At 38.0% G+C, this 27,633-nt stretch overlaps 2 protein-coding genes across 4 annotated transcripts in view; one reads left to right on the plus strand and one right to left on the minus strand.

Moving 5' to 3' along the window:
• Window positions 1-9,879, plus strand: part of LOC136837567 (uncharacterized) — a 131,119-nt gene extending 121,240 nt beyond the window's left edge. For 2 of the 3 annotated variants that reach the window (XM_067102438.1, XM_067102440.1), the window contains 2 exons: window positions 3,978-4,161; window positions 8,000-9,816. In XM_067102438.1, coding sequence (XP_066958539.1) covers window positions 3,978-4,161; window positions 8,000-8,180 — 365 coding nt within the window. In that variant the 3' untranslated portion in view covers window positions 8,181-9,816. Of the gene's footprint in view, window positions 1-3,977; window positions 4,162-7,999 lie in introns of all 3 variants that reach the window. The other variant, XM_067102439.1, reaches the window with a different exon arrangement.
• Window positions 9,880-20,107: 10,228 nt separating this feature from the next.
• LOC136837675 (uncharacterized) lies at window positions 20,108-20,623 on the minus strand. Its single transcript, XM_067102548.1, has 2 exons — window positions 20,308-20,623; window positions 20,108-20,172 (listed from the first exon to the last, which is right to left on the minus strand). The coding sequence occupies exons 1-2, from the start codon at window positions 20,621-20,623 to the stop codon at window positions 20,108-20,110; spliced, it is 381 nt and encodes a 126-aa protein (XP_066958649.1).
• Window positions 20,624-27,633: the final 7,010 nt, after the last annotated feature.

Raw genomic sequence — 27,633 nt, forward strand, 5'->3', positions numbered from 1 at the left:
ACGGGGCATAAGTACCGGTATACCACATTGGTTTTCTTCAAGGGGTCCTGCTGAGGGGGGCTGGATTGTTATGCATCACCAGGCTGCTTGTCTTCTTGCTCTTGTAATAAATAACCAGGTGAATACTCTTGTTGGGGTCAGTGGGGCTGATTTTTTTGAGGGCATATTCGTCTTCTTTATATTTATGATGAAATTTTCCTTTATAGAAGAGCTCCATGCGTTCAGGGGCATCGAGGCGAGGTTCCTGCCGGTATCATTTATCGATGTTCATCTTGATAGACTCTTCTATATTCTGGTTTGGGTGTCCATTGTCGACGAGGGTCTGGGGTAGACGTTCCATTTCTCCGTGTGTCATTCCAGGAGGAGCAGTGCGAGAGGGCCCTCCTGACATAGGCACTGATGGTGGAGCGCTTATACCTCTCGGGGCACTCACTCGCGCCGTTCATACACATGGCCAGCTTCGTGCCCTTTGTGTAGACATTTGTAGAGAAAGAGGCTTTTCTGCTCCACAAGAACATCAAGGAAGGGGAGGCAGTGGTTTTGGCTGTGTTTGATGGTGAAACTGAGGCAGCTATGGTTGTGGAAAGCACTCCTCAGGTTCTCAATCTCCTTTTGCGAATTGGGGCTGACGAAGGTATGGTCGATGTAGCACACATACATCCTTGACTGGTCTGTGTCTTCGAATACCCTTTTCTCCACAGTGCCCGTATAGAAGTTGGCGAAGAGGACTCCAAGGGGAGAACCCATTGCCACCCCGTCGATCTGGGTGTACATATGGCCACGATGGTTGGAGAAAGGGGCCTTTTTGGTGCATATTTCCAGTAGGACGTGGAGGGCAAGCTCGGGGATGTTCAGGTTTGGGGTGGTGGGGACCCTATACACATGGCCCAAGATCATCTGGATGGTCTCATCGACAGGGAAGTTGGTGAAGAGGGACTCCACATCCATTGAAGCAGTACATCCTCCAGTGGGTGCCAATCACGGGAGACTATGACCTGGGGTGCATCTACGGGAACGTCAAGACACACAAGCAAGGTAACCCCCTGCGCCCCATCATCACTCAGATTCCTGCCCCGACGTACCAGTTAGCTAAGAGGCTGAATGCCATCCTGACCCCTTATGTTCTGGGCAGCCACAGCCTGAAGTCATCAGCAGAATTCTTGGGGGCCAATGGATGTGGAGTCCCTCTTCACCAACGTCCCTGTTGATGAGACCTTCCAGATGATCTTGGACCGTGTGTATAGGGACCACACCACCCCATCCCAGAACATCCCTGAGCATACCCTCCATGCCCCTCTGAAAATATGCACCAAAAAGGCCCCTGTCTCCAACCATCGTGGCCATATGTACACCCAGATCGATGGGGTGGCGATGGGTTCTCCCCTTGGAGCCCTCTTAGCCAATTTCTATATGGGCACTGTGGAGAAAAGGGTATTCGAAGACACAGACCTGCCAAGGATGTACGTGCGCTACATCGACGATACCTTTGTCAGTGCCAATTCGCAAGAGGAGATCGAGAACCTGAGGTGTGCTTTCCACAACCACAGCTGCCTCAGTTTCACCATTGAACACAGCCAAAACCGCTGTCTCCCCTTCCTTGACATTCTTGTGGAGCAGAGAGAGGCCTCTTTCTCTATGAAGGTCTAAACAAAGCGCACGAACCTGGCCATGTGTATGAACGGTGCGAGCGAGTGCCCAAGAGGTATAAGCGCTCCACCATCAGCGCCTGGAATGACACACGGAGAAGTGGAATGTGTAGCCCAGACCCTCTTCGACAATGGACACCCAAACCAGAATATAAAAGAGTCTACCAAGGCAAACATCGATAAATGGTACCGGCAGGAACCTCGCCTCGATGCCCTTGAACGCATGGAGCTCTTCTATAAAGGACAATTTCATCATAAATATAAAGACGAATGTGCCCTCAAAAACATCATCAAGAATAATGTCAGCCCCACTGACCCCAACAAGAATATTCACCTGGTTATATATTACAAGAGCAAGAAGACGAGCAGCCTGGTGATGCGTAACAATCCAGCCCCCCCTCATCAGGACCCCTTGAAGAAAACCAACGTGGTATACCGGTACTAATGCCTTGTCCGAGGATGCCTTGGTTCTTACATTGGTATGACCACCATGCGTTTCTCCAAGAGGATTTCCTGCCACGCCCAAGAGGGAGCCATCTTTAACCATGCCAGGACTGTTCATAACCAGAGAATGGCAAGAAAAGATGTAATCACGAGTATGGAAATAATTGACCAAACTACGGACCAACGCCGCCTGCGCCTCTTGGAAGCATTACACATTGGGAAGGAGAAACCAACCCTCAACAGGGAACCGAGCGACCCCCATAGCAAACGAGCGAATCAAAACTCGGCATCTGAGGATCTAAATTTTCCCATTCATCCCCAGCACTGCAATGCCGCTCGCATGCAAGACGAGCCCCAAACATCAACATGGGAGAGAAGGCTCCACCTGAGATAACCTGCCCTGGGCAGCCAATCATAATTCAGCACCGATCAAAACACCCCTATGAATACCGACGACAAAAACGACTTGTTTCTCCACATCTTTTTCAACCACGTCCAGAGGATGACCAACGAGCAACGAGCTGGTTGAAATATGTCAGCGGTACCTGAAGTAGAACCTGAATCCAGATGATGAAGGATTTCTAATTGGATATTTCAATAAAAGACTTCCTGCATTCCACACACTATCCTTTTTCCAATATGAATATCAGCCAGTTGCTGACCAACATCACTGAGCCTGAAAAGCGAATTATAAGGAAAACAGAAAAGATACTGTATAAGATAAATTCGCATAATACAGCCATCCTTTTTAATAAGACCTGTTTAAGAGAGGGTCTGTTCCCTTCAAATAATAATAATAATAATAATAATAATAATAATAATAATATAATAATAGGTCTGAAGAAACGAGGTGCTCAGGTTGGTATGTATAGGGGGGGGGTCTTGATTGGTGCTGAATTATGATTGGCTGCCGGGGCATGTACCCTGGCGGAGCCTTCTCATCAAGTCGATGTTCGGTTTTTCGTCTTGCGTCGCGGCGGCGTTGTAGTGCTGAGGATGAAGAGAAGAATTTTGATCCTCGGATGCCGAATTTTGATTTGCTCGTCAAAATTCGGCATCCGAGGATCAAAATTCTTCTCTTCATCCTCAGCACTACAACACTGCTTGCACGCAAGACGAAAATCGAACATCGACTTGGATGAGAAGGCTCCGCCCGAGGGTACATGCCCCGGGCATAAACACCAACCTGAGCACCTCGTTTCTTCAGACCTTCTGCAACCACGTCCAGAGGATGACCAACGAACTGGTCGAAACATGTCGACGGTACCTAGAATAGAACCTGAACCCAGACGAACGATTTCTGATTGGATATTTTAATAAAAGACTTCCCATATTCCGCACACTATCCTTTTCCAATAATAATAATAATAATAATACTTTATTTCAGCTCTTGGCCATATACATTATACATATAAATTTTGTTCAGCTTGCCAGGTGATGGATTTTTCTTGTTTAAGTCTTTTACTAAATTATAATCCAAAGGAATCTCAAAAGCATTTTAAGCAGACCACTTAGTTACTCCAAGATTTTTATATATTTGACCCTAAAGAATTTTTATTTAAATATTGAGGAGTGAAATTTGGACCAAGATTCAAGTTAGTGAAGCTGGAGAGGCAAGTGGTAGGATACCACGAGCAATATATGAAGTTTGTTCCCAAGTGAAGGGTGTAAATTGAAGCATGACAAAGTTAAAGAAGTAAAAGACAGTAGAAATGCAGTTGGGAACCAAAAGGATGTTTTAGAGACCCTTTATACCTCATACTGTCTATTATTCAAGCCCTCCTTTGGGCTTTCAGTTTCTTGTACCTAATTCAGGTCTGATAGTGATGCTTCCTTGCTAAACCAGAAAGTAAGTAATTGTTGTCTAAAATTATAACATTTCTGCAGATGGTCCAAAGATGATGTACTTCAACATAACATCAAGGGGGTTTCCTACTGGCATTCATGTTGGCCAGGATTTCACAAACAGAGCATTGACTCTCGACTTAGATCTTACTAAGGTTGCCTATCGTGGAATACCATACAGTGTCCAGTCACTGGAAGTATGGGGTTGTGGATCAGTTGAAGCAAAGTAAGTGGGAATTTTATTATTTTTCATATTAAATTTTATAATAATAAATTATCAGCAGACAGTTTGAGTTTTGATAGATACATTCTGATGAAATTATATTACTGCATGCAGACAGTCTCCGGGTTACGACGGGCTCAGCTTACGACATTCCGTGTTTATGATGCTCTTCAAATATATTCATAAAAAAATTATTTCCTGGGTTACAATGCATGTTTCAGGTTTACGACACTGACAGTATCGATCCGACGGAAGAAATATGACTTCAAAATGGCAGCATGGTCAATGTATTCTGCATTTATATATACATAAAAAAATTATTTCCTGGGTTACAATGCATGTTTCAGGTTTACGACACTGACAGTGTCGATCCGACGGAAGAAATATGACTTCAAAATGGCAGCATGGTCAATGTATTCTGCATTTATATATATTGAGTTTAAAAAAAAAAAACTTAGCATATATAAATGCAGAATACATTGTTTTCAAGGCACCCAAAGGATTGAAAAAGTAAGGTTATCTTACGATTTTCAGCAGTATTTTGGACAACACCAGTCCCATGCTGATTGGAAGAAATATGCATCCAAAATGGCAGAATGGTCAATATTTGGAGTTTTTTTTTTTAATGAAAAACTCATTAAAAATGCAGGATTCGCTGTTTTCAAGACACCCAAAGGATTAAAATAAGGTTTTCTTACGGTTTTTGACAGTATTTCAGATGGCGCCAGTCCGACACCGATTGGAAGAAATAAGCATCCAAACCGGCAGAATGGTCAGTGTTTGGAGGGTTTTTTTTTTAATGAAAAACTCAATAAAAATGCAGGATTCATTGTTTTCAAGACACCGAAAGGATTAAAAGTAAGGTTTTCTTATGATTTTCGATGGTATTTCGGACGACGCCAGTCTGACACCTGATTGGAAGAAATATGCATCCAAACTGGCAGAATGGTCAATATTTGGAGGAGTTTTTTTTATGAAAAACTCAATAATAAAGATGCAGGATTCGTTGTTTTCAAGACACCCAAAGGATTAAAAGTAAGATTTTCTTATGATTCTCAACAGTAATATTTCGGATGACTCGGTCCAATGCATACGACAGAAGAAAATTCAGATTCGTGGATTTTTTCATAGAGCAGTATTCACTAATTACTGATTTTTATTTTATTTTCATTACTAAGTACATTTTTATTATGAAAAAGTGATTTACTAATTTTCAAATATTAATATTAAGGTAACCACAGCAAAGTATTGATAAAATTTTAAATTAAAATCCCATGAAATCACCAAACCACTTCCCGATGTAATCACTTCATTCAACCTCTCTCTCTCTCTCTCTCTCCCTCCGAATAATTCATGAATAATTCCACTCTTGATTTTTAAGTAAGGCCAACCGCCCATATTTCTCTCTCTCTCGCTTTGTACTGCATATATCCTTCAAAGAAATACGATTACGTATATAAACATAAAAATATACTAAAATTCCATCATTGGTTGTGTTACAATTTTTTTATTGCTTTGACGTAGGCTTCATGATGACATGATATCGGCTCGAGGGATTAGAACTAGCCAATAACAGAGCTTGTAGCAACCCCCCCCCCTCTCCATGACGATACGCTATTGGCCAGAAGGACTGAAAGCAGCCAATAACAACATGTAATAACCCCCTCCTCCCCCTCTCGCTCTCCTTGACAACATGCTATTGGCAGGAAGGGTGGGATTTTAACCAGCCACAAAGCTTGTACCTCAAAGGCTTTGCATACACTAAAAGGAGGGTGAGTAGTATTTTCTCTCTCTGAGATAAGAGAGAAAGAGAGAATGACGGCACAAGAATTTTTTAACAAATTTGTGGGAAATACTGAGGACTAACCCATTTGTATGATAAATAAATGACTTACCTAATAATAAGTACTAATTTTCAAATATAAGATTAAATAATAATAATATACTGTAATTACAACATTTATGCATTTTTAAAGTAAATTATTTCAATTTTTAAACAAATATCACAACCTGTCTTTTGCCCCAAGCTTTGAAGCTATGGGGGAAGGTGGAACTGTCAGTTACTTGACATTTCTGACCAAGGGTAGATCAATTTCTCCCTTCCTTCCTCTCTCTCTCGTGCCAAAGGGTAGAATGAGAAATGGATAGATATATAAATAGATACTAGTTCAGCCCTTCTCTCTGTCAATCTCTCAGGAAAAGATACTGCTGATTTGAGTCTCTTTACATATGCACATTGTTTGTGTGTGTGTTCATAGTGTTTTAAAAATGCGTAGTAAAGGTTAGCAGTACTTCTTGGAAGACAAAGAAAAAAAGCAATTTTTTTTTGTTGTCAGCCGCAGTAAAGAGAAATGGATTGACATTCCTCGAGAGATTAAAGAGATAAACCTCTCTATCTCTCTCTCTTTTGCCCATGTTCTTCATTGGAGAGGTGGGTAGAGCTTTCGGCTAGCATCCTGTTAGCCCAGCATTCGACTCTCTGAGCTCCCAGTGAAGAATTAGAAGAATTTATTTCTGGTGATAGAAATTCATTTCTCGTCATAATGTGGTTCGGATTCCACAATAAGCTGTAGGTCCCGTTGCTAGGTAACCAGTTGGTTCTTAGCCACGTAAAAATAAATCTAATCCTTCGGGCCAGCCCTAGGAGAGCTGTTAACCAGCTCAGTGGTCTGGTTAAACTAAGATATACTTGACTCTTTTGCCCATGCCAGCACAAGAATGGCTGAATGTAAGTCGTAGTGGTAAGTCTGTCTGTCTCTCTCTCTATTTTTGCTGGAAAAGGGTACTAATGTTTAAGGTGACTTTGAAATTATATAAATAATATCATTTCAAAGATTACAGTAGTAATAGGATAATAATTTAAGCTATATTTGATGTAGGATGATACTTTAAGTATACATTTGGTATTTGAACTTTCAAGATAGGCAGTCAAAAGCATTTTTTGAGGGGATTTTTGCTTTTCTGAGGATTTTGCATTTCTGCAGAAGGTTCTGGAACCTATTCCCACGTAAAAATGGGGGAGCACTGTAGTTCTGTGAAATTCGAAGTCTTTTTCTGGTAGATAAGCGGTGAGGCAAACAGTCTCTCTCTTTCTCTTCTCTTCTTTTCTCTCTCTCTATGGCTCCAAAACAGCAGATTGGTAAAATTTTGGAGGGTTTTTTATGAAAGACTCAACAAAAATGCAGGTTACATTTTCAAGATACCCAAAGGATTAAAAGTAAGTTTAATGATTTTTGACGATTATTTCGGTTTATGATGATTTTCTGCTTACGATGCAACGTCAGAATGGAACCCGTCATAAACCGGAGACTACCTGTATTGATAATGAACTGATGTTAATTCTGAAACTATTAAACACTAAATTCAAATATGTTATAGGGAAACAAAATATTGTTGAGTGCTAAACAGTAAAAATATTTAAAGATACATCAGTCTGTAAAATTAAATGGTTTTAGTATGACAACTGATTTTTAAAAGAAATTAAGAAGTAGTAAATTCATTATGAAAATAAAGTTGGAATAGCAAATAATTTTTAAAAGAAATTAAAAAGCAGTAAATTCATTATGAAAATAAACTTGGAATAGTATGTTATGATTGAATACTGTAATGAGATGTAACTTTTTATTGTAAAATTGTAATTTTAAAATTCTCACCCAGTATACTCGTACATAAATTATCTTTCATTTAATTTCATCTGCCTTTTTAAAGGCTGTGTTCTCTGTAATTGTAGTTAAGGCTTTATTGCAGTCTGCATTTTCCAGGGTCAACTTAAGTTGTGGTAAGATTGTATTTGTAGCTTTTATACTGATAAACCTGTAATTCACTTCATCCCTACTAACAGAGAAGCACAAGTTGAAATGAAGAAACATGAAATAAGGGATAGCGAGAAGCGCAAGAAAATCAACTTGAACTCTGTGGAGTGGGTTGATAATCCTGACAGGTACCTCTTAGAGTTGGCAGGAAGCCGTCCAAACTACGCTCAATATGATAAGACGACTCAAGGAAAGCAGTCAACAAATTAGCCAACAGTACTGAGAATAATTGCAGTGCACAAATGCATGCATAGAGTTCATTAATATATATATATATATCAGTCTATGATTATTCTTATTAATGGACGGTGGTTGTTGATAAGAATTTATTTTTATACTGAAATTTTTTTTGTCTTATATCTGTCCCATGGTTATTTCCACAGTAATCAATTTAGCCTCTTGATTTTCATCTTTAGAAAAAAATGTATTGCTGTGCTTATAAAAAGTGCCCTAAATGTGAAACATTTTTTAGAAGTGATGGGAAGATATGTAGTAGAGATTTGGTTTTGATGTAATGCCTGGCCAGTTGCTTTGTTTATAAGAGTCAGGACTTGAAAAATTGTGTAGTGGTGAAAGGAATGATCAGGCTATGTTGTGTATAAAGTACTGTATAATTATATAACTATTTGATATAGAGATGCCATAGCTGCATGGTTATTCCATTAGAGGTTGTTGTGTTGTTTTTATGCCAGTTATAGTGTGTGCACACACAGGTACCTACATGCATAAATAGATACGTATGGTGTTTCTTCCCACCAATGCACACGTGCACTCTTTACAGATGGCTTCAAAAATTGTTACTCTTCCTGCTCACTGCAATTTCTGGGGAAATTTACAAGCTCCTCACCCAGAACCACATTGACACTGACTGCCATGTAATTTATATAGCTCGCTAGTAAGGTCAACAAAAGCATGATGGGATCTAATGAAATTTGTCTAAATTATTCTGTCTCTTGGAACACAGTATAACTTGGACCCTCTTTAGAATATGACATCAACTAATTTTAACTACTCAGGACGTTCATTCAACCATTTTACCTCATAATGGGCAAGGATATTTAACCAATGTAGGTTCTAGTGGGGTAACTGTTGTTTAAAATAAAGTGATATAAACTTGTGAAGCAGCCATTCAGAAAGGTACAGTTCCCTACCCTTAAATAGTCAACATGTTAATAGTCTCTGGTAACAGTGTGTTTGAAAATTATTTAGTTTTTAAACGTGCTATCACACATTTCTAATTATTCGTTTTGCATATTTTCTTCACAAAAGTAATTGAATTCTTTACACTCCATTGATTGCAGGTAATGGATATTACAATACTACCAAATATGTTAATAATTTGTAATTAAAAGTACTACTGTAATAGGAGACATTGTTTTATGGGCCAATATTTCTTAATAAACATTTGATAAACTTTATAATGCACTTGGTTTTGAACCCAGCATGAAAAGCCAGAATTAAAGGACATCTTCAACATCAGTTTTAGCCTTTATTTTCTCTAACCTGTTTATTTTTCTTTTAACTTGAAATTTTCAAGTCATTACAGACATTAATAAGTGTGGGAATATAATATAATTCAGTCAAATTTTAGATTGTTTTCAAAGGATAAGAATTTCATTGTAAAGAATAACATTTGATCCATTTACGTGTAAAAATATATAAGTTTACAGTTTTCGTAAAAATATATCAAGTTTATAGTTTTCAAGGAGTCTAGTTTTAGTCCAAATGACAAAATGTCACTTTCCAACCTTGCCCACTGCTGATGTTGAATGTCAACTACTCAATTGTTTGTTAATAGTGAATAGTCTAGATATGTAGGCTATAAAGCAAAGCACTCTGGCACTTTCAACCATTCAGCACCCAAAACAGTGAAAAGATAGCAAGAGAGATCCACAATATTTTTGTAAAACTGAAAGAATGCACTGTATTTCCACCATGAAGTAACTATTAGAGAGGCTGGGCAGCAAAATGACATAAAGTAGGCAAAAATGAATTACAGTAAAAGGCTAAATAGTGGGTGCAGCTAGTGGCCAAGGGGACTGCCAAAACTCTTTATTAATGTGAACATCGCATCTTGTCAACCTTGCCCTTTCCTCATTTGACTGGACTTTATTGTCTGTTAATGAATGATTTTATCTTGCTCTATTCTTCATATACTGTACCTGATATTATTTACCTTCTACTGTTATTCTTTTAACTATTTTTCGCTGCTTGATATTCATCTCAAATTACTACTCTTTTGTTATTCAGATTTGTTTTCCATTCTCTCTCTCTCAAGTATTTTGGTCATAATACTCACCAGTAAGAGGGTCCAAGTTTGATTCCCTGAGGAAACAGAATGATTTAAGCCTATTTCATTAATCTCCAGTGTTCTTTGACCTAACCACTAGCTTAATAATTGGTAGTTCATCTGACTGAGGTGGACACTGGCATAGGGGACAAATTCTTGTAGGTGGCAACCACTATAAGGAATTCATGGCTACTAGAGATATATACTTTGGTCACACAAATGACAACATGATATATAATGTAAACTAACTACATTAGGAACAATACAGTAAACATGCAAGGGGTAAGGTAACAATTTAATCAAACGAGAACATAAGTAACAAAAACACATAAGCTATAAGAGAGGTATGTATATATTATTAACTTTATATTTACTTGAGTATACTCATAATTTTACTATATATATATATATATATATATATATATATATATATATATATATATATATATATATATATATATATATATATATATATATAAAGACAAAATCCACAAAGGAAAGGAAGCAAGGGAGTGCTGTAAGGCCTTTTCGATTTCATGTCCTTTACTCAAGTCTGCTAAGTAAAGGACAAGAAGTCAAAAGGCCTCGTGAGTACTCCATTGTTTCTCTTTCCTTCGTGGATTTTGTCTTTATTTATATATCACATTCCATATTTTTGTGATTCAGTTATACATATACATTATATATATATATGCATATATATACTGTACAGTATACAGTTGGCCCCAAGTATACACAGGTAATATATTCCAAGACCCTGTGCAACCCTGCAAATATGTATAATTGCAAACCCCTTATGTAACAAGAGTACTATACACTTGCCAATGATGCAAACAACCAGCTTATGTTCATATTAACCTCTTAAAATAACCATTGTTGGTTATACAATGCAAAGAATACAATAAAATCATGGATATAGTATTTCGTATACAGTACAGTGTTAAGAAAAAAAAAGCTTCAACTAAACTCATGCTGATCATAAAAACCTTAATACAGTATATCTCTTATAGTAATCATTGTTGTTTATAAAATACAAATACAAAAAATTATGAATACAGTATTTCTGATACAGTACAATACTGTATTAATATTGAAAACAATTTCAAATAAACATAACTATGTAAAGTGAATCCTTGTATACGAGCTAACTGTATATCATGCAATCATAATATAGACTCTTCTATAACAAAACAGTATATTAAGCTGCATGTGTTTTTAACATTATAACATAAAAATGTGCTGTGGGACATCTTACATAGGTCTACTACAGTACATGGAAGAAGTTTATATTACTTCAACTCCCCTGAATTTTTCTTTTTAATCCCATAATTTTTCTCATTGGTTGTACATGATTTGAGCAAAAATTTTGAATTCTATGTGGAACACTTTCAAAGAGCTATTTTTAAGTACAGTAGTACTTATCCCCAGCATTAATCTATGGTAAAGTGAGGACCATGATTGTTAGGTTTCCACTTTTGGCAGACAGAAAGTTTAAATGAACTTAAATTGGGTTGCTTCAGTGTGTTTTGCATTGGCACTGATTGCTGTAAATACACTTTGGGCTAGTTTTCCTAATAAATAAACAGACTGTATTGTTCCAGACCAACATTAAACTATTGTAAACTACATAATATTTCTTTAGAAGCATAACCACATCAGCATATTATAGTTAGACATTATGAGTGAATAAGGTCTGTAGTTATTTTTTCTGTGAACTTTGTTTTAAAATTATGGGCTTAGAGTGACCTTTATTGGTAAACATTCTATTCTAATCCTTTAATCTTGCAGATCTTCTTAAATGCAATGCTAAATAATAGTCTAGTGGTTTGTGATAATTTTTTCATTGCCACTGAGGAGGCCAGTTTTTCTATTTTTTTTTTTACACTGATCTAACTTATTGTGAATTTCTTTTGTCACTTAAAATTTCTTGTAAATTTGTCTTTTAAAAGATTTTCCTGTTATAATAGCTTACAATATGAAGCACTCAGAGACAGTTTAGAAATCAGACTTTTCGTTTTTAGTTGCTAGGCTCTTGAATTGTCTGTATTTCTTGATTCAAAACATTCCTAAAAAAATTATTTTATATTTGCCTTCTGTCTCTGCAATTTAAATTTTTTAAGCTTCCTACTCTTCAGTAACTGTGATATGCTTTATTACAAAATTGCTACAGGAATTCTGTAAAAAAGAGTTATTTTGTATACTTTATGTAGCAAATCTACCACCAAGTTTTGAAACTTTCAACACCTGCAAAAATTCATTCCAGCAAAAGTTGTAATGTTCAAGAGTAGCTAGAATTTATAAGTTTATCCTGTGCCATTATTTTTAAATTCTTGGTACATTGCCAAATTTGCATGAATTTGTCATCTTCATAATCAACATCACTGTTGTAATGTAAAAAAAAATTTGGAGGACATTAAGTGATAGTAAATGGTTCTTTTATCTTATATTTTTTTAAACATTTTTGCTTCTAGTTTTTAAGGTTTTGAAAAGCATTTTCATTTAATATGTGTAGACCATTGCATTCTTCAGTTTCTTCAAATTGTAAATTTTTACACAATGGTTCCCTTAACAGAGTTATAAATAATAAATTTAAAAAATAAAATAAGGTATATTAACATGTTAAAATTAGATCATGGTGTAATGCAATAATTAGATTTTTAGTGTACAGTAAAAGTCTGATGGTCTGGCACCTGTTTTACATGGATAATGCAAAATATGTAGGATTCAGATATTTTATATGTTTATATATGATATATGATATATGATTATATATATATATATATATATATATATATATATATATATATATATATTATTTTATATCATGAGAGTGTTATATATGCAGCATAGTTTTTAACCCACAAACATGATATATATATATATTTATTTTATATCATGAGAGTGTCAGTATATGCAGCATAGTTTTTAACCCCACAAACATGTAAAGTTTGCCTCTTGTACATAACTATTTTCGTAAAGTATGTGAATTTGTTAATTTAACTGTAAATCTGAGAAGTGTCACTTGAATGGGCTTCAATCAGTGCAGTGTAGTAAACTTAGAAATAATGTTGATGATTTGGATGTAAATTGTTTACCAGCATTATTTGATTTGGGAATGTTGTTTAACCCTTACTGGACGGGCATGATCATATGAGGAACTAAACAGGTTTTGACTGAACACTGGGCTAACTCTTATGAGGATCAATATTGCGCACCATGAGGTTTGGATGAAATTAGCGGGAAAAATGTTCATAGCACTTCAATGGGCCATAAGTGACATATGGCAACTATATTAGCTCAGTATGGGAGAAAGGTAGATCAGTCAGCCTTGAGACTTCATGGGGCCATGTACTGCCTCTCCATAGCTCCAGGATGTCTTTTTTTTTTTTTTTTTTTATTTGCTCATAAAGTTACCCAGGGATTGCTGTTGGTTTTAGTTATTATCTTTTATGATAGTTCAGATATACAGTTGAACCTCTGAAAACCGGCATTCTGTGGTCCAGGAACTCGTGTGGTTCGGCTTGATTTTGAATCAGCCACCATTAGTTCATTGTGCAACCACGAGGGTGGTGCTGCGTATTGTTTACAACTTCCCGACAGCAAAATTTGCCATGTCTCTTTTGTTATGAAAATAATTGTTTGTAATGAAAGTAAGTGAAGTCAAATATATTTTTGATATTAACTTTAAATAAATAAATATATCTTTTTAAAGATTCCACTGGAGAAGGCTCTACCAAGTCAAAACTTTTAATCAAAACAATGAGACATTTGGTAACGCACGAATTCCTTACTCATATAGTGCTTAAAATACTTCTAGGTGATACGTTTTTTATCATTTATTTTATATAGCTGTATATTGACCCATTCAATATGCCACCCATGAGATCAGATGATGCTAGCGCAAGCATAAATCTTTATCTATGCTAGAAAATGTTTCTCCCTTTAGTGAATGCTTAGTGTTCATTTCCCTCAATAGATGGCGGTGTGCTTTGTTTACGTTTTGATGGCGACATTTAAACGCACTGAGTGATTGCCAAAATTCATTCTTTATTCTTGTCATTTCATTACCCTCTACAATCAAAATAAATGACGAAAAAACTAGTAGTGATAAAATAATAAAGTGAAAATATATGAGTAATAAAATGATAAAAAACAGTGTCAGAGCTTAGTCAAGTAGTAGGCTAAGTTGACAACTAGGCTATGTGTATGAGGAGTTAGCTTACAAGACTGTGTTTACATAGGGGCTTCATTTTTTAGGGATGTATTCTATATTTTGTGATTTTCTGTGGTCCGGCAGTGGCCTGGTCCCAAGGTTCTTGGATTTAAGAGGTTGGACTGCAATTGTAATTTTCAAAGTGCAAAGAAATATTAGAAAAAACATGTATACCTCACAAAAAGGTACTGCATCTCCTCATCTCAGTAAATCTTGTAAATATTTTACAGTAAATATATTCAGAATTTGTTACTGATTTTAGTTCTTATCTGTTATGATGATCTGTGAGCTGTAATTATAATTTTACAAAATAAAATAAAATAAATTACTGTATTAGAAAAAACATGCATCACTGTAAAATTACCACATTTTTACGAGTCTTGTAAAAGAGGCCCCACACAGGGTTGTAAATAGTCACTTTCAGCTTCCTGTGGACGGTACAGAAAAATGTTTAGAATATTTTTTCCTACACCATGTGCATTTGCATATATTCCTCTTTCCACTGATGTGTTTTTTTTTTTTTAAACTGGCCAACCTCAATGTTTGCCTGGTCTGGTGATGAGGTTAATATAAAATTTAGCCTGTCCCTAAAGGGTTAATAGGATGTTGAAGGTTGTTGAGTATGAGTTAATGGAATGTCTCCAAGGATTCATCACTAAATTATGGTAGAGGAGTTGAGGTTTGCTAGTTGAAATTGGTCATGAATAGGACACAGTTCAGGAATGATATGGTATGAAGATTTAGTGCTGGCATTCTTGAAAGGCAAGGCAAGTTAGATGCAGATGCTCTTTTATGAGCTCAAAAATGAAAGTTCATGGATAGGACATACTTCAAGAATGATATGGTATGAAGATTTAGTGCTGGTATTCTTGAAAGGCAAGGCAAGTTAGTAGATGCAGATGCTCTTATATGAGCTCAAAAATGAAAGTTATAAATAGGTTTCTGTTTAAATGAGGCAAATTTTTTGTATTTCAAGTGAAGTATATACATCAGGAAAGTTCATTGCTGTACCATTGGACTGTTGTAATTGAAACCTCGATTGTTTTTCCTCTATGATTTATGATCCATTGCTGTTCACACTAAACTTGTAAAGCCTTTTGTATGTTTAGAAGCAGTAATATGCAGCAGCAATGTTGCCAGCCCCATGCCCTCACAAATAGTCATAAAAACTTTAACCAATTTACATTTGGAATATATTGAAGGTCACCTGCCCAAAACCAGCAAGACCTTTCAGTTCATTTTCATGCCTGTTCTCTTCAAATTCCACTTTTAACTCGTCCTCTTTCTCATTCTCCTCAAACTCCAGTTTGCCATCGTTCATATATTTGTTTCCAAGTTCCTTGGTTATCTTTATGCTACATTTGTTTTTCTAAACTATTTTGGCTGATATTTTGATATACAGTATTGAGGATCATCCTCTTTACAATAATTTGGAAGGAGGTTGCTTCCTCTCCAAGAAACCTAGTCTCTCTCTCTCTCTCTTTTTTTTTTTTTTTTTTTATTTATTCATTGTTCAGCCTCCCAAGCACTAGGATCCTGTACACTTAAAACTGACATGCTTCACCTTTTGCATCAGCAGCTGCTGATATGTTTAGTCATCAAATCATTAACTACTTCTCCATAAGTTAATTAACTCATTTGTATGTGAGGTACCTTTAAGAGTCAACATAATTATTTTCATACTGTTCTTGGTTCTAAAGTCAATTAGTATTACCTCTTCCCCCTTAAGACTTCTCAAAACATAGCTCCACCCCAAGTTTTTTTATGCTTTTTTTAGAGTTATATTTTTCACAGGCTAATCAGAGGAACTGCACCTTTTAAATTTATTACCTTTTGAAAATCCTTGACAGAGTGCATGGAATATCATGAAGTCTTTGTGAATGAAGCTCAGTATAAACTCAGTTCTTTGTGAATAAAGCACAGTATACTCCCATTACTCTGTTCATCGCTTGGATTGCAGAACTAATATTTTGGAGCAAGAACACCAAAAATGTTACCATACATTCACAAGTTCTGCTGCATGCAGTTATAGAGTAGCGACAGCCTTGTTTGCTAGGACAAAATGGTGGTGGAACAGTAAGAAAAAATAATGAAATCCATGCAGTTCCATAGGCATGATACATATATTACAAAAAAAAAAAAAAGAAGAAAAGAAAAGGCTCACTGGTGTTGTAAAACTGACAATATTGCAATTCATGTCCTTAAAGCCCCCTAATAGCTTTAAGCAGCACACAGTTTGATAAGCTACAAGGCTGTGTAACCTTTATTTACTTTTAAACGTTTTTACCTTCACAACAATTGACCAAATACCTTCCCTAATCACTATGCTGTGATGCTGTTTGTATAATTTTTCATGTATTTTCTGATGATTTTTCTTTAGCAATAAAACTTAGTTGCAGTTCCATTTGTCATAATGTATAGTATATGGTTTATGTTCCTAATCTACATTCCATTTATTTCTGGGATATACCATCCTTCCAATTATCTCATGGTTTCAGTCTTTGCTGAATTAGTGGCTTTGAAGTTTTCATCTCTGCCAGGAGTGTTAAGAATTTAGATGACAAAAACTCAGCATTAGAACAAGTTACATAAGGCACATTTGCAAAGCAGTAACCAGGTACAGAACAGGAATCAAAGAATGCTTTTATAACCCATAGTAGTGAGCTGTACCATAGATGTTTTACCAGTCTGCTCATATACAGTAATCTGCATGACACTGTAAGGAATGAGCCAAGTAGGTGTCACACTAATTTGTTACCTGGTGTGGCTGTACTGAGCAGTTTAGTTGTAAATTGTAGATAATATATGTTTCAGAATGTTAAGAAGTGACAATTAACGTGGACCTAGACAAATTTTTAAACATTATAAGTAGACAGGCAGTTTGGATCAGTGGATGCTTGATGATAAGACTTTTACTGTACAATTTTATTTCTGTTACTGATTTTAACTTACTATTGCTCATATATAGTCATTAAGTTGTCAAGTCATGAAGGTAATGATTTTTTTTATTGTAGTACTAAGGAAATATATTTCTGAGGAGTTATAGTAGCATTGTACTTGTCATTCCAGTGGCATCAACCTGTTGTTGCTACTCAAGGTGTAAGGAATGATTGACTGAAATCATGAGTTGGCCCAGTTTAGATATTGTAATTAACAAAGAGCAAAAAAAATTCTTGCATTCTTGGAGATAACATTTTTATTTGAGCAATTATCAAATATGACTTATTGTTCCTGGAATCTTCTTGGAAGAAATTTAAATTCCATAAATAGTGCTGTACTCTCCTAAAATTTTATTCAAAGTAAGATGTACTTGCTACTGACATCCAAATGAAAGGGGAAAAAGGCATTTCTAAGAGTAGAGCATGCAGTTTTTCTGTATTTGGCGTTTTTTGGGAAAGTGGGTAAACAGGTAACAAAAAATCATTGTCATAATATTATCTTGCTTATATTAAAGGCATAGCTTTACATATTTCTTTATTTTCATAAAAAGCAAATTGAAATGAAAAGTCTCCCATTACATACTGGCCACTGTGATGGGTTAATTCTTGCCCTCTTAGGGAAGTTTTCTAGTTACACATTGAACAGATAAGATGGAGTACATGATTTAATGGTATTTCATCATAAAAAATTCAGAAAACAGTATTTTAAAATGATCATTAAATTTCCTAGTACAATTCATAAAAATGTTCTAAAAACAATCTACTCTGAAAGATGTAGCCTCATCATTCCCATCAGGCTACCATTCTGTGATTGTAGGAACTTTGTCTTTATCACAATAATTATAAAAAGAACAACTGTAAGTTTCTAATTGATAATGTTTGTGAGTGGAAGTCAATGACCTAGGATTATTGTAATGTGTAATATAACTTTAGTTGTGAAAAATACTTTCTAGGAAGTGGTGAAAACTAGTCAGGATAATGGAAAACAGATGGATGATACAAAAAATTATTTCATCACAAAAATCAGGAGCCAACAATCCACTTAATCTGCATGAAAATTAAGCCAATATAGATTGTAGGATCAAAATTTTAAGAAATTTAAGTTTACACATGCATGCTTTGAATCATGAAAAATGTAGGAATGCTTATGAAAAAATTTGTTGCTCAAGTCCATGATGATAATGGACAACACTTTTAAACTTAGGCCAAATTGCTAGTGTATGCCAAAAAAATGCTCAAATGAGCATCTTAGAGGAGAATTGTTAGAATTGCTACTAAGGCCTTCATAAAATGTGTGCAACTGATAGCTGATGCCTTTTGTTTGTGTGGGGAAGGGTGATAGATCAGAAGGTGCATCAATTCCAATACAGTGATACTTTTGCCTTCTACTTGAAAAGATTTTGTTGTTGTTTGCTTGTCTTTGACATTGTTAAAAGTAATACAGTAAAATATAGTCTTACCACTGTATATTTGTTTTTAATATATTTTACTCTAATAAATACTTATCAGGGAAAGCTTTTCTTTAATTTCATACTGCATTTACCCAAAATCCTTACACGTTTAACCCATTACTTTTCCAAGGTCTAGTGTTGAAAAAATTGTCATGGCTGCACAAGATGGAGCTTCAACAAAATTATAGCATTTATAATAATGTCTAAAGGATACTAAGTCTTCTAGTAATTGTACTGTAAAGTACATAGAATAATGGATATAATTAAATTTGGAACAAAAAAGGGAAACTGGAAGTGATGCTTTGCAACTTATTTCTGGTTGTGTGTGTATAGGCATTTGGAAGTCTCTGTACTAAGTTCCAAATTATCAAAATTAAAATTACAAACAAGCATTCATAATATGAAATAACTCCCTACTTAACCCTTAAACGCCGACTGGACATACCATACGTCGACTAAAATTGTCTGTTGGGTGCCGAGTGGACGTACGGTACGTTGAGTAAAAAAGGTTTTTTTAAATATTCGCGGAAAAATAATTATAGGCCTAGTTTGCGAAAGGTTTTAAATCACGCGCCTTGAGGGATGCTGGGCAAACTGGATAGAATGCCGAGAGTCCTATCCCCAGAACCAGATTCCCCTGGAATCCTTGGTCCAGCCCTAAAGAATAGTTCCCCCCTTTGAGATATCAATCTGATATCTCTCAGGTCCGAGCATTATCAGGCAGTTGATGGTCCTTCCACAGTTCCCACTATTTAGCTTCGGATATAAACCCAATCCCAGCTATGATATCTTTTCCTATTTATCAGGCCTAATAAATTTTAGCAAAAGTGGAAAATTCCACAAAAATTAATTTTAAAAAATATATAATTATATGAGACTCTTGGACTCAAACCCGGGAACAAATTCTTGGGGTTCAAGAGCCCCCTCACCACGTCAAGGTGGTCCCACATCAAGGGGGAGTATCTTGAATACATGCTTCAAAAGCTTTATGCCTCTGTAGTTCCCACAGTTTAACACTTTTTTTTTTTTTTTTTAAATAAAAATCATCCAACTATCGTTCCAGTCCCTTGGCATTTCCTCTACATCCCAGATCTTTTCCAAAAGTAAGTACACCCACTCTGCCTAGATTTCCCAATGCTTTAATCATTTCTATTGTTAACTCTGACTTTCCTGCAGCTTTATTACTTTCCCTTTCTTTATAGCATTCTCGACTTCACTTTCTCTGATGTTTGCCATTGGTCCTTCTACTGGAGGAACATTTTCAGTTCTTCACACTCATCACTTTCTCTGATGTTTGCCATTGGTCCTTCTACTGGAGAAACATTTCCAGTTCTTCACACTCATTCTCAGTGTTTAACAGTGGTGAAAAACATTCTTTCCATCTTCTCTTGACTCCTTCTTCCTCAATTAAGATATTTCCATTTTCATCTTTAATAATTCCTACCTCTCCTACATCCTGCCTGTCTTTTCTTCTTACTTCTGCAGATTATCTTTTCTCCCACTGGTGCTCCCATCTTCTCATACCACTCTCTCATGGCTTCTCCCTTTGCCACTGCTACCTTTCTCTTTGTTTCCCTCTTTGTCCATCTATACTCCTCTCTTGTTTGGTAGTTAACTTCTTCCCACCCTCTTCCTGCTATACTCTTGTCCTTCACAGCCGTTTGATCCTCTTGATTCCACCACGTTTCTCTTTCCTGTTGCTGCTTACCACTTGTCCTCCCACACACCTCTGCTGCTGCTGGAACCACAGTCCCTTTCATGTCATTCCATATCTCTCTTCTCTGGCTCTTTCCACTTTACTGTACTTCTGAACTCTTTTGCCTTCTCCCCCTTCAGCTTCCAAGTTCTGATCCTCCTATTCCTGGCTGGGCTTTTCTTTTCCTTATTGCTTTCAACCTAAAATCTGCCACTGCCAGTTTATGTTGAGCTACAACAGATTCACTTGGAATAACCTTACAATCCATAATGATTTTCTTGTCTTCCTTCCTAACCAAAACATAATCAATTTGTGTATCATTTTGTCCACTTCTGTATGTTACCAGATGACTTCTCCTTTTCTCAAACTGTGTATTCAAGATTACCAGATTCATACCTTCTGCTAATTCCAACAATCTATCACCTTCCTGGTTTCTTCTTCCAAAACCCTCTTCCTTCATGTATTCCTTCAAAGCCATCGGAACTCTCACCTACACAGGCATTCATGTCCCCATACAACAATAATAGTTCACTTCTTGGAACTCTTTCTACTGTATATATTCTTCTAATTTCCCTCAGAATTCCTCTTCCTCTTCTTCACTACACCCTTGTTGAGGGGCGTATGCCGAGATGATATGCTGTACTCTCTTATCTTTCACAAACTTGAAGCCCATGAGCCTGTCCCTGATATGCTGGACCTCTGACATTCTCCTGCTGATCGGGATGAAGAATAATTCCTACCCCATTTCTCCTTGTATCTTCCCGTGTAGTAAACTTGATATCCTTCTCGAAGTTTTCTTGCACTTTTCCCCTTCCATTTGGTCTCTTGTATACACAGAATCATAATTTTCCTTCTCTGCATGACATCAACTGACTCTTTTTCCCTTTCCTGTGAGCCTACCAATATTCCAATTTCCAATTCTCATCTTTCCTTTCTTTTTCCATTCCTTTCTCCTCACTAACTTCTTTAGCTGCAGTTGTGACTTCTGCGGTACCCTCTGCATATTTCTCATTGCTGTCAGGGGATACTGCAGCACATTGCTTACGTGGTACGCCCTAGCCCTGTTGAATTCCATTATTGACTTGAGATTCATTATTTAGTTTTTGCCAGTTTTCATAGTCGGTTGGCTAGACCAGGCAGCAACTCTCCCCATTCATCTGGGCTTGAGACTGGCAGCAAGTTGGACTGGCTTGTCCCCCCCTCACTGATTGGGTTGCATGACAACAACAATGCATATTCTAAATCTGTCAGCTTTGATGAGTATAAGAACATTGTACATCATCTACCTGAAATAGAACCAGTGATGCCATCATCATCTGTCAGGTTTCTCATAGCCTCTGTTCCAAGTGAAAGACCCAAATGAAACACTGTGAAGCCCATATGCTATCGAGAAAACATTTGAGTTGAAATTGAAGTACTGTATGTACAATGTTCATGCATTAATGTTTTCAGTGATTCACTGTATTCAGATGTGAATCATGTCCAGCAAAAGTTCAACATTCCCAGGAAACTACACAACTGGGTTGTATCCTTAGGTTCGGGGAAACTTAAAATAGCCTCCAACTTCTCTGGTGTTGGCTTCAGCCTAAAGCTGTAGAGTCAATAGTGTAACCTAAATACTGCACCTTATCTACACCAAAGAGCACTTAGTACGATGCAATTTCAGTCCCACATCCTGTAATCTTCTTAGAACTTCATGCTCACTAGAATTTGAGCCTGACACCAAAATGTCATCAAAGAACACACACAAACACCCAGAATACCCAGTAAGAGATCCTCTACAGCTCTCTGAAATATTTCTGGAGCACTAGTAGTCAAAGGACGTGACTCAGGACTGAGCAAAATTTGATTGTATGCATTCGTCAAGTCAAGTTTTGACAAACTTTACCACTACCCAAAGTAGAAAAAATATCCTCAATCCTAGGTACAGGATAGTCTGACTTTTTAGCGTGGTTAACTGTTAACCTACAGTCATCACAGATACAAATTGTGCTATCATCTTTTAGTGCGGGCACAATAGGTGCGGCTCAATTAGAGTATGCAACAGGCTGAATAATATTCTGCTCCAACAGCTTATGTAAAGCAGCATCAACCTTAGTATGCATAGCATAGGGAACATTATGAGCCTTACAACAGCATGAATAGTATAGTCATCTAATTAGACAGTAATCCCAGAGCTGGCATCAAATCACAGCCCAATAGGTTAGGACCCTTATCCTTAACAATACAATGGCCTGGTCTTCCAAGACCCGACCTCAGAAACCAATCTTCACCCGAATATGGCCTCTTACTTGGATCCTAGATCCTCCATATCAGTTTAGCTCTGTAGAATAAGGAATAATTTTGGGTTTTTCATTCAGAAAACTCTTTAGGAACTAACGTTCACTCATTAGGGTGCATGCTGTACCAATCTGCCCTATCATTTAGCATTAGCCTAACATAATAGGGTTCTTTCAGGTCTTCCATATTAGAGGTATTAACTGATGAAATGTATTCACTTGACTCCTTACCACTAGGGTTATCTACCGTTAACTCTACCGAACTTACATTCTTAGACACAGCTAAAGTTTTATTAGAGCTAGGCTTCTTAGAAAAATGACATTTTTACAATAAAATAAAGTTTTATATATACTTACCAACTAATTACATTGCTATTAGTTCCTACTTTTCGAGGCAGCTTTAGTTTTAAAAATTTCGCTGTAGCGCTCATACTGTTTAGATGTAGGTAACAGACCCCGCCCACTTTCGGGGAAGAATAGGTACAACCAACTCAGGTATTCAATTTGTTCATGCATAATGTCTATTAGAGGGAAGGAGGGAGGGCTCCGATCATGTAATTACTTGGTAAGTATATATAAAACTTTATTATAAAAATGTCATTTTTATATAAGTAACTTACCAAGTAATTACATTGCTGAATCCCACAGAGAAAGGAGGTGGGATACATGGACATTAACTACTCAAAAACACTCAGTAATGGAGATGAATTTGAAATAGATAGGTAGCCAGCATTGTACAATGCTTGTTGTAATCTTACCTGATGAGAGAGCTACAGCAGACGGGTACTGCCTCTGGTCGGTGCTCATCATCAACCTGTAGTGGCGCAGCAGTAAAGCTGAGAATTGCCTCTACTTAGTGGGTGCTTTGCTGCCAAGGAGTACTCCGATGGTTGCCAAAGCCTTATACAAAAGGGTATGCCCTTGCCACAGTACAAGAAAAATTTGACCAAATATATTGTTACCTACACCTTACGTAAAACACCAAACCCATCCATTGGAAGACTGGTGGGTACTCCAGGTACATAGTACCCCAGCTCCCATAACTCGATTCCTAAATTCAAGGCGAGGAGATAGAGGAACAGGAGACACGCTCCTACCCTTCCTCCCACAGTACCAAGCCAGCCATGGATAACGATCTTAATGTACTGCAGTTTTCATAAGTGGTTTCTACACCATGCAAATAATAAGAGGCAACCACAAATCTGCACATCCAGTACGTAGATTAAAGAACAGTCTGACAGTGACAGATTGCATTTAAAATTCAGTGAAGTGGCAACTGCCCGGACTTCATGGGCTTTAACTTTCAATAAAAGTAGGGCATCTTTCTGAATTCCCCTGTGAGGTTCTCTATGAAAGAGGGATAACGTGTTCTTGGACGTAGAACAAGGTATGTTCTTTGCGGAACACCAGAGGACATGAGATGATGCTTTTAGTCCTCTCCGTAACATTTTAAGGCTCTGACCGGACAGAGAATTCTCTCCTGGTCTGTAGGTCCCAGGATATCTTGTAAGGTTCTTGACAGAGAACGAACGGGGCCAAGGATTGGCTGGGGTTTTGTTCTTCGCAAGAAAACCCAAGGGTAAATATGCAGACCACATCACCTTGTGAAAAGCCAACCTGCTTGTCCAAAGGCCTGTAATCCACTAACTCTTTTGGCTGGCGCTAGAGCAACCAAAAAGATAGTCTTCCTTGTTAAGTCTCTCAAGCATGATGTATGAAGAGGCTTGAAGGGAGGCCCTGAGAGCCAACGAAGCACGACGTCTAGGTTCCAAGGAATAGGAGGCAGTCTGTGTTTCCTTGAAGTATCGAAAGATTTAATCAAGTCACTAAGATCCTGGCTTGTTGCAAGATCCAAACCTCTGTGCCTAACGACAGAATTGAGCGTGGATCTATAGCCTTTAATAGTCGAAGTCGCTAGCCCTGAGAAGACTTCAGGGAGATTAAAAAATCGGCTATTTTAGCTAAAGTGGTCTCAGGAGAGAGATATGGTGTCTCCAACACCAGTCACGAAAAAACTAACCACTTAGTCTGGTAGACATTGGATGAAGATTATTGTCTACAGTTGGCAATAACCTTCACAGCTGCCTTTGAAAATCCTTTCGCTCTGACAAGCTTCCTGACAGTCTGAAGCCTGTCAGAGAGAGTGTGGACAAACCTTGATGATAGTGGAGGAAATGAGGTTGTTTGAGAAGACTTTGATGCTGAGGAAGAAGTCTTGGGAAGTCCACTAAGATGCTTAAAAGGTCCGGGAGCCATTCCCTCTGTGGCCAAAACAGGGCCACCAGCGTCATCAACGAGTTGCTGTGAGACAAACTTGTTGATGACTTCCCTCACCATAATGAATGGCGGGAAGGCATACATGTTCAGGTCGGACCATTCCTGGAGCATTGCGTCTGTTGCCCAAGCCAGAGGGTCCGGAACTAACAAGCAACATGGGAAGATGATGATTCTTTGATGTCTGCAAGAACGTTCATCTTGCCCTGAATGAAGCAGGTGATGATCTGAGTACGGTTGTTCAGGGCCCAAGTGAGAAGATCTCTGGCTGCCTGGCAAAGAGAGAAAGAGTGCATGCCTCTTTAGTTCCTTATGTAGGCTAGTGCCATCATGTTGTCCAAGTGGACTGCAATTATATTGTTGTGTGTCACCGAAGCAAAATGCTGAAGAGCCAGGTGTATCACTTTCAGCTCCTTTACACTGATGTGGAGCAATCTTTCTTCTTGCGACCATGTCCCTGCAACTTCTAAGTCCTGTAAATGAGCTCCCCATCCCAGGTCTGAAGCATCTGAGAACAAGGTTAGGTTTGGGTTCAGAGGGAATACAGACTTCCCTACCAGAAACCTCTCTTCTCCCAGCCACCCCTGAAGGTCTTTCTTAAATTCGGGAGTAATGGGGAAGACATATGAGTCTGGAGAGTCTTACTGCGCCAGCTGGCCTTTAAGAAGAACTGTAGGCGTCTGGAGTACAGTCTCCCTAACGGCATAAACTTCTCTATGGACGAAGGAGTGCTCAAGAGGCTCATCCACTCTTTGGCTGAGCAGGAAGGAAGAACGAGAATTCCTGAATCGTCTGCAGGCAGGAGAGAATTCTCTGACGGAAAAGCCCGAAAACTCTGAGAGTCGATCATCATCCCTAAATAGACAATCGACTAAGTCAGGACTAGTTGTGACTTGGAAAAGTTAATCAAAAGGCCCAGATCCTGGACAAGGGAGAGTCTTCTGTAAGTCCTCCGTGCAACGGTTTCTTGACGGGAAGCATAGGAGCCAGTCGTCGAGATACAAGCATATATGATATCCATCAAATGTAGCCACTTTGCTATGGGGCGAGAACCCTGGTGGAGACCTGTGGGGCTGTTGAAAACTTACACAGAGGGCTCAAATCTGAAAGATCCTGCCCTGGAACATGAATCTCAAGTACTTTCTGGATTCTGGGTGGACTGGAACGTGAAACTGTCTTCCATGTCTATCGTAACCTTCCAATCCCCTTGACGAATGAAGGACAGCACTGACTGATTGGTTTCCATACTGAATTTCGTGGTCTTTACGAAAAAATTCAGAGCACTCAAGTCCATGACAGGCCTCCATCCTCCCAGTGACTTGGGTAAGATGAAGATGTGGTTGTAAAACCCCTTTGAGTTCACGTCTTTCATAACTTCTATGGCCCCTTTTTTGAGCAGAGAGGTAACCTCCTTTGACAGGGCCAAAAACCTCTGTGAGCCTGTGGAGTAGGTTGTCAAGTTGATGGGCGCCCACGCCAATGGGGGCTTTGAGTTGAATGGGATTGTGTACCCCTCTCTCAAAACTATCACCCATGGTTCCACACTCTTGATTCCCACTTCCTCCAAAAATGAGAAGTCTTGCTCCCACTGGCACACGGAGGACCAGATTCTCGCTTGCTAGAAGAGGGTCTGGTAGATGATGACCGTGCACAATGCACAGGGCTTGGGATGTGGTCGGGACTGATTCTTGCTCTGCTGCCAAGAAAAGGCCGCTGTTACCAAGAAAAGGCCACCCTTACACTAACAGGTGCCGTGGGTGTCCGAATCGGCTGTTTTGGACGTTTAGTGGACTGCGTTAGCAAGTCCTGGGTAGTGTTCTGAAGCTCCGAAGCTACACACTCCAAAGTAGCCCTGGGAAACAGACTATCTCAGTCCAATGGGGTGAAGAGTTAGAGATGATTTCTGAGAAGGAATGACTCCTCTAGTGATGAACGAACACCCCAGCTCCCTCTTCTTCAATATGTCCCATCACGAACTGCCTTGTCCGCACAGGATAAAACTCCTAGCCGGTCTGCAGTAAAATTGTCCGCTAGAGCTGTGCAATCCTCAATCTTCTTTGTCAAAGCTCCCACTGTCCAATTGAGGAAGCAGAATATTTCAATGACTGAATAAGTCTTTCATTAAATGATCCAACTCCGTTGACGAAAAGCCTATCTTGGCTGAAGGATGAGATCGAAGGAGCAACTAAGTCCTTTTGTTCTTGCACTGTAGTCGAAGGCTTCTTTAACAGGCTCAAGATGTTATTGAGACGATGATGAGTCAGTCCCAGAGAGGAGTCTTGAGCCACTGGAATGCTGACACTGGTCGAAACTGGCTGCGTTGGACGATCAGCAGTAGTGGTGTGAGATGTTAAACGCTTGTCAGGATGTGGCGCCAAATGAGGCGGTGAGTGCAGCAATTGAGTCTGGCGAGACTTCACAGGAGACGTATGGCGATCTGGTGTCAAATGATGGTCAGAGTGCTCAGCTCTGACAGTGCGCTCACCTCCAATCGGGTGTTCAAAACCCACTGGGCGTTCGA

The sequence above is a fragment of the Macrobrachium rosenbergii genome, chromosome 59, assembly GCF_040412425.1.
Source record: "Macrobrachium rosenbergii isolate ZJJX-2024 chromosome 59, ASM4041242v1, whole genome shotgun sequence".
NCBI lineage: Eukaryota > Metazoa > Arthropoda > Malacostraca > Decapoda > Palaemonidae > Macrobrachium > Macrobrachium rosenbergii.

Excerpts from the sequence above, each read along its gene's own strand:
- LOC136837675 (XM_067102548.1), bottom strand. The coding sequence starts at position 20,623 with ATGAAAGGGACTGTGGTTCCAGCAGCAGCAGAGGTGTGTGGGAGGACA. Across the intron at positions 20,173-20,307 it reads ACAGGCAGGATGTAGGAGAG|AAGGACCAATGGCAAACATC; the intron begins GTAGGAATTATT and ends TTTCTCCAGTAG.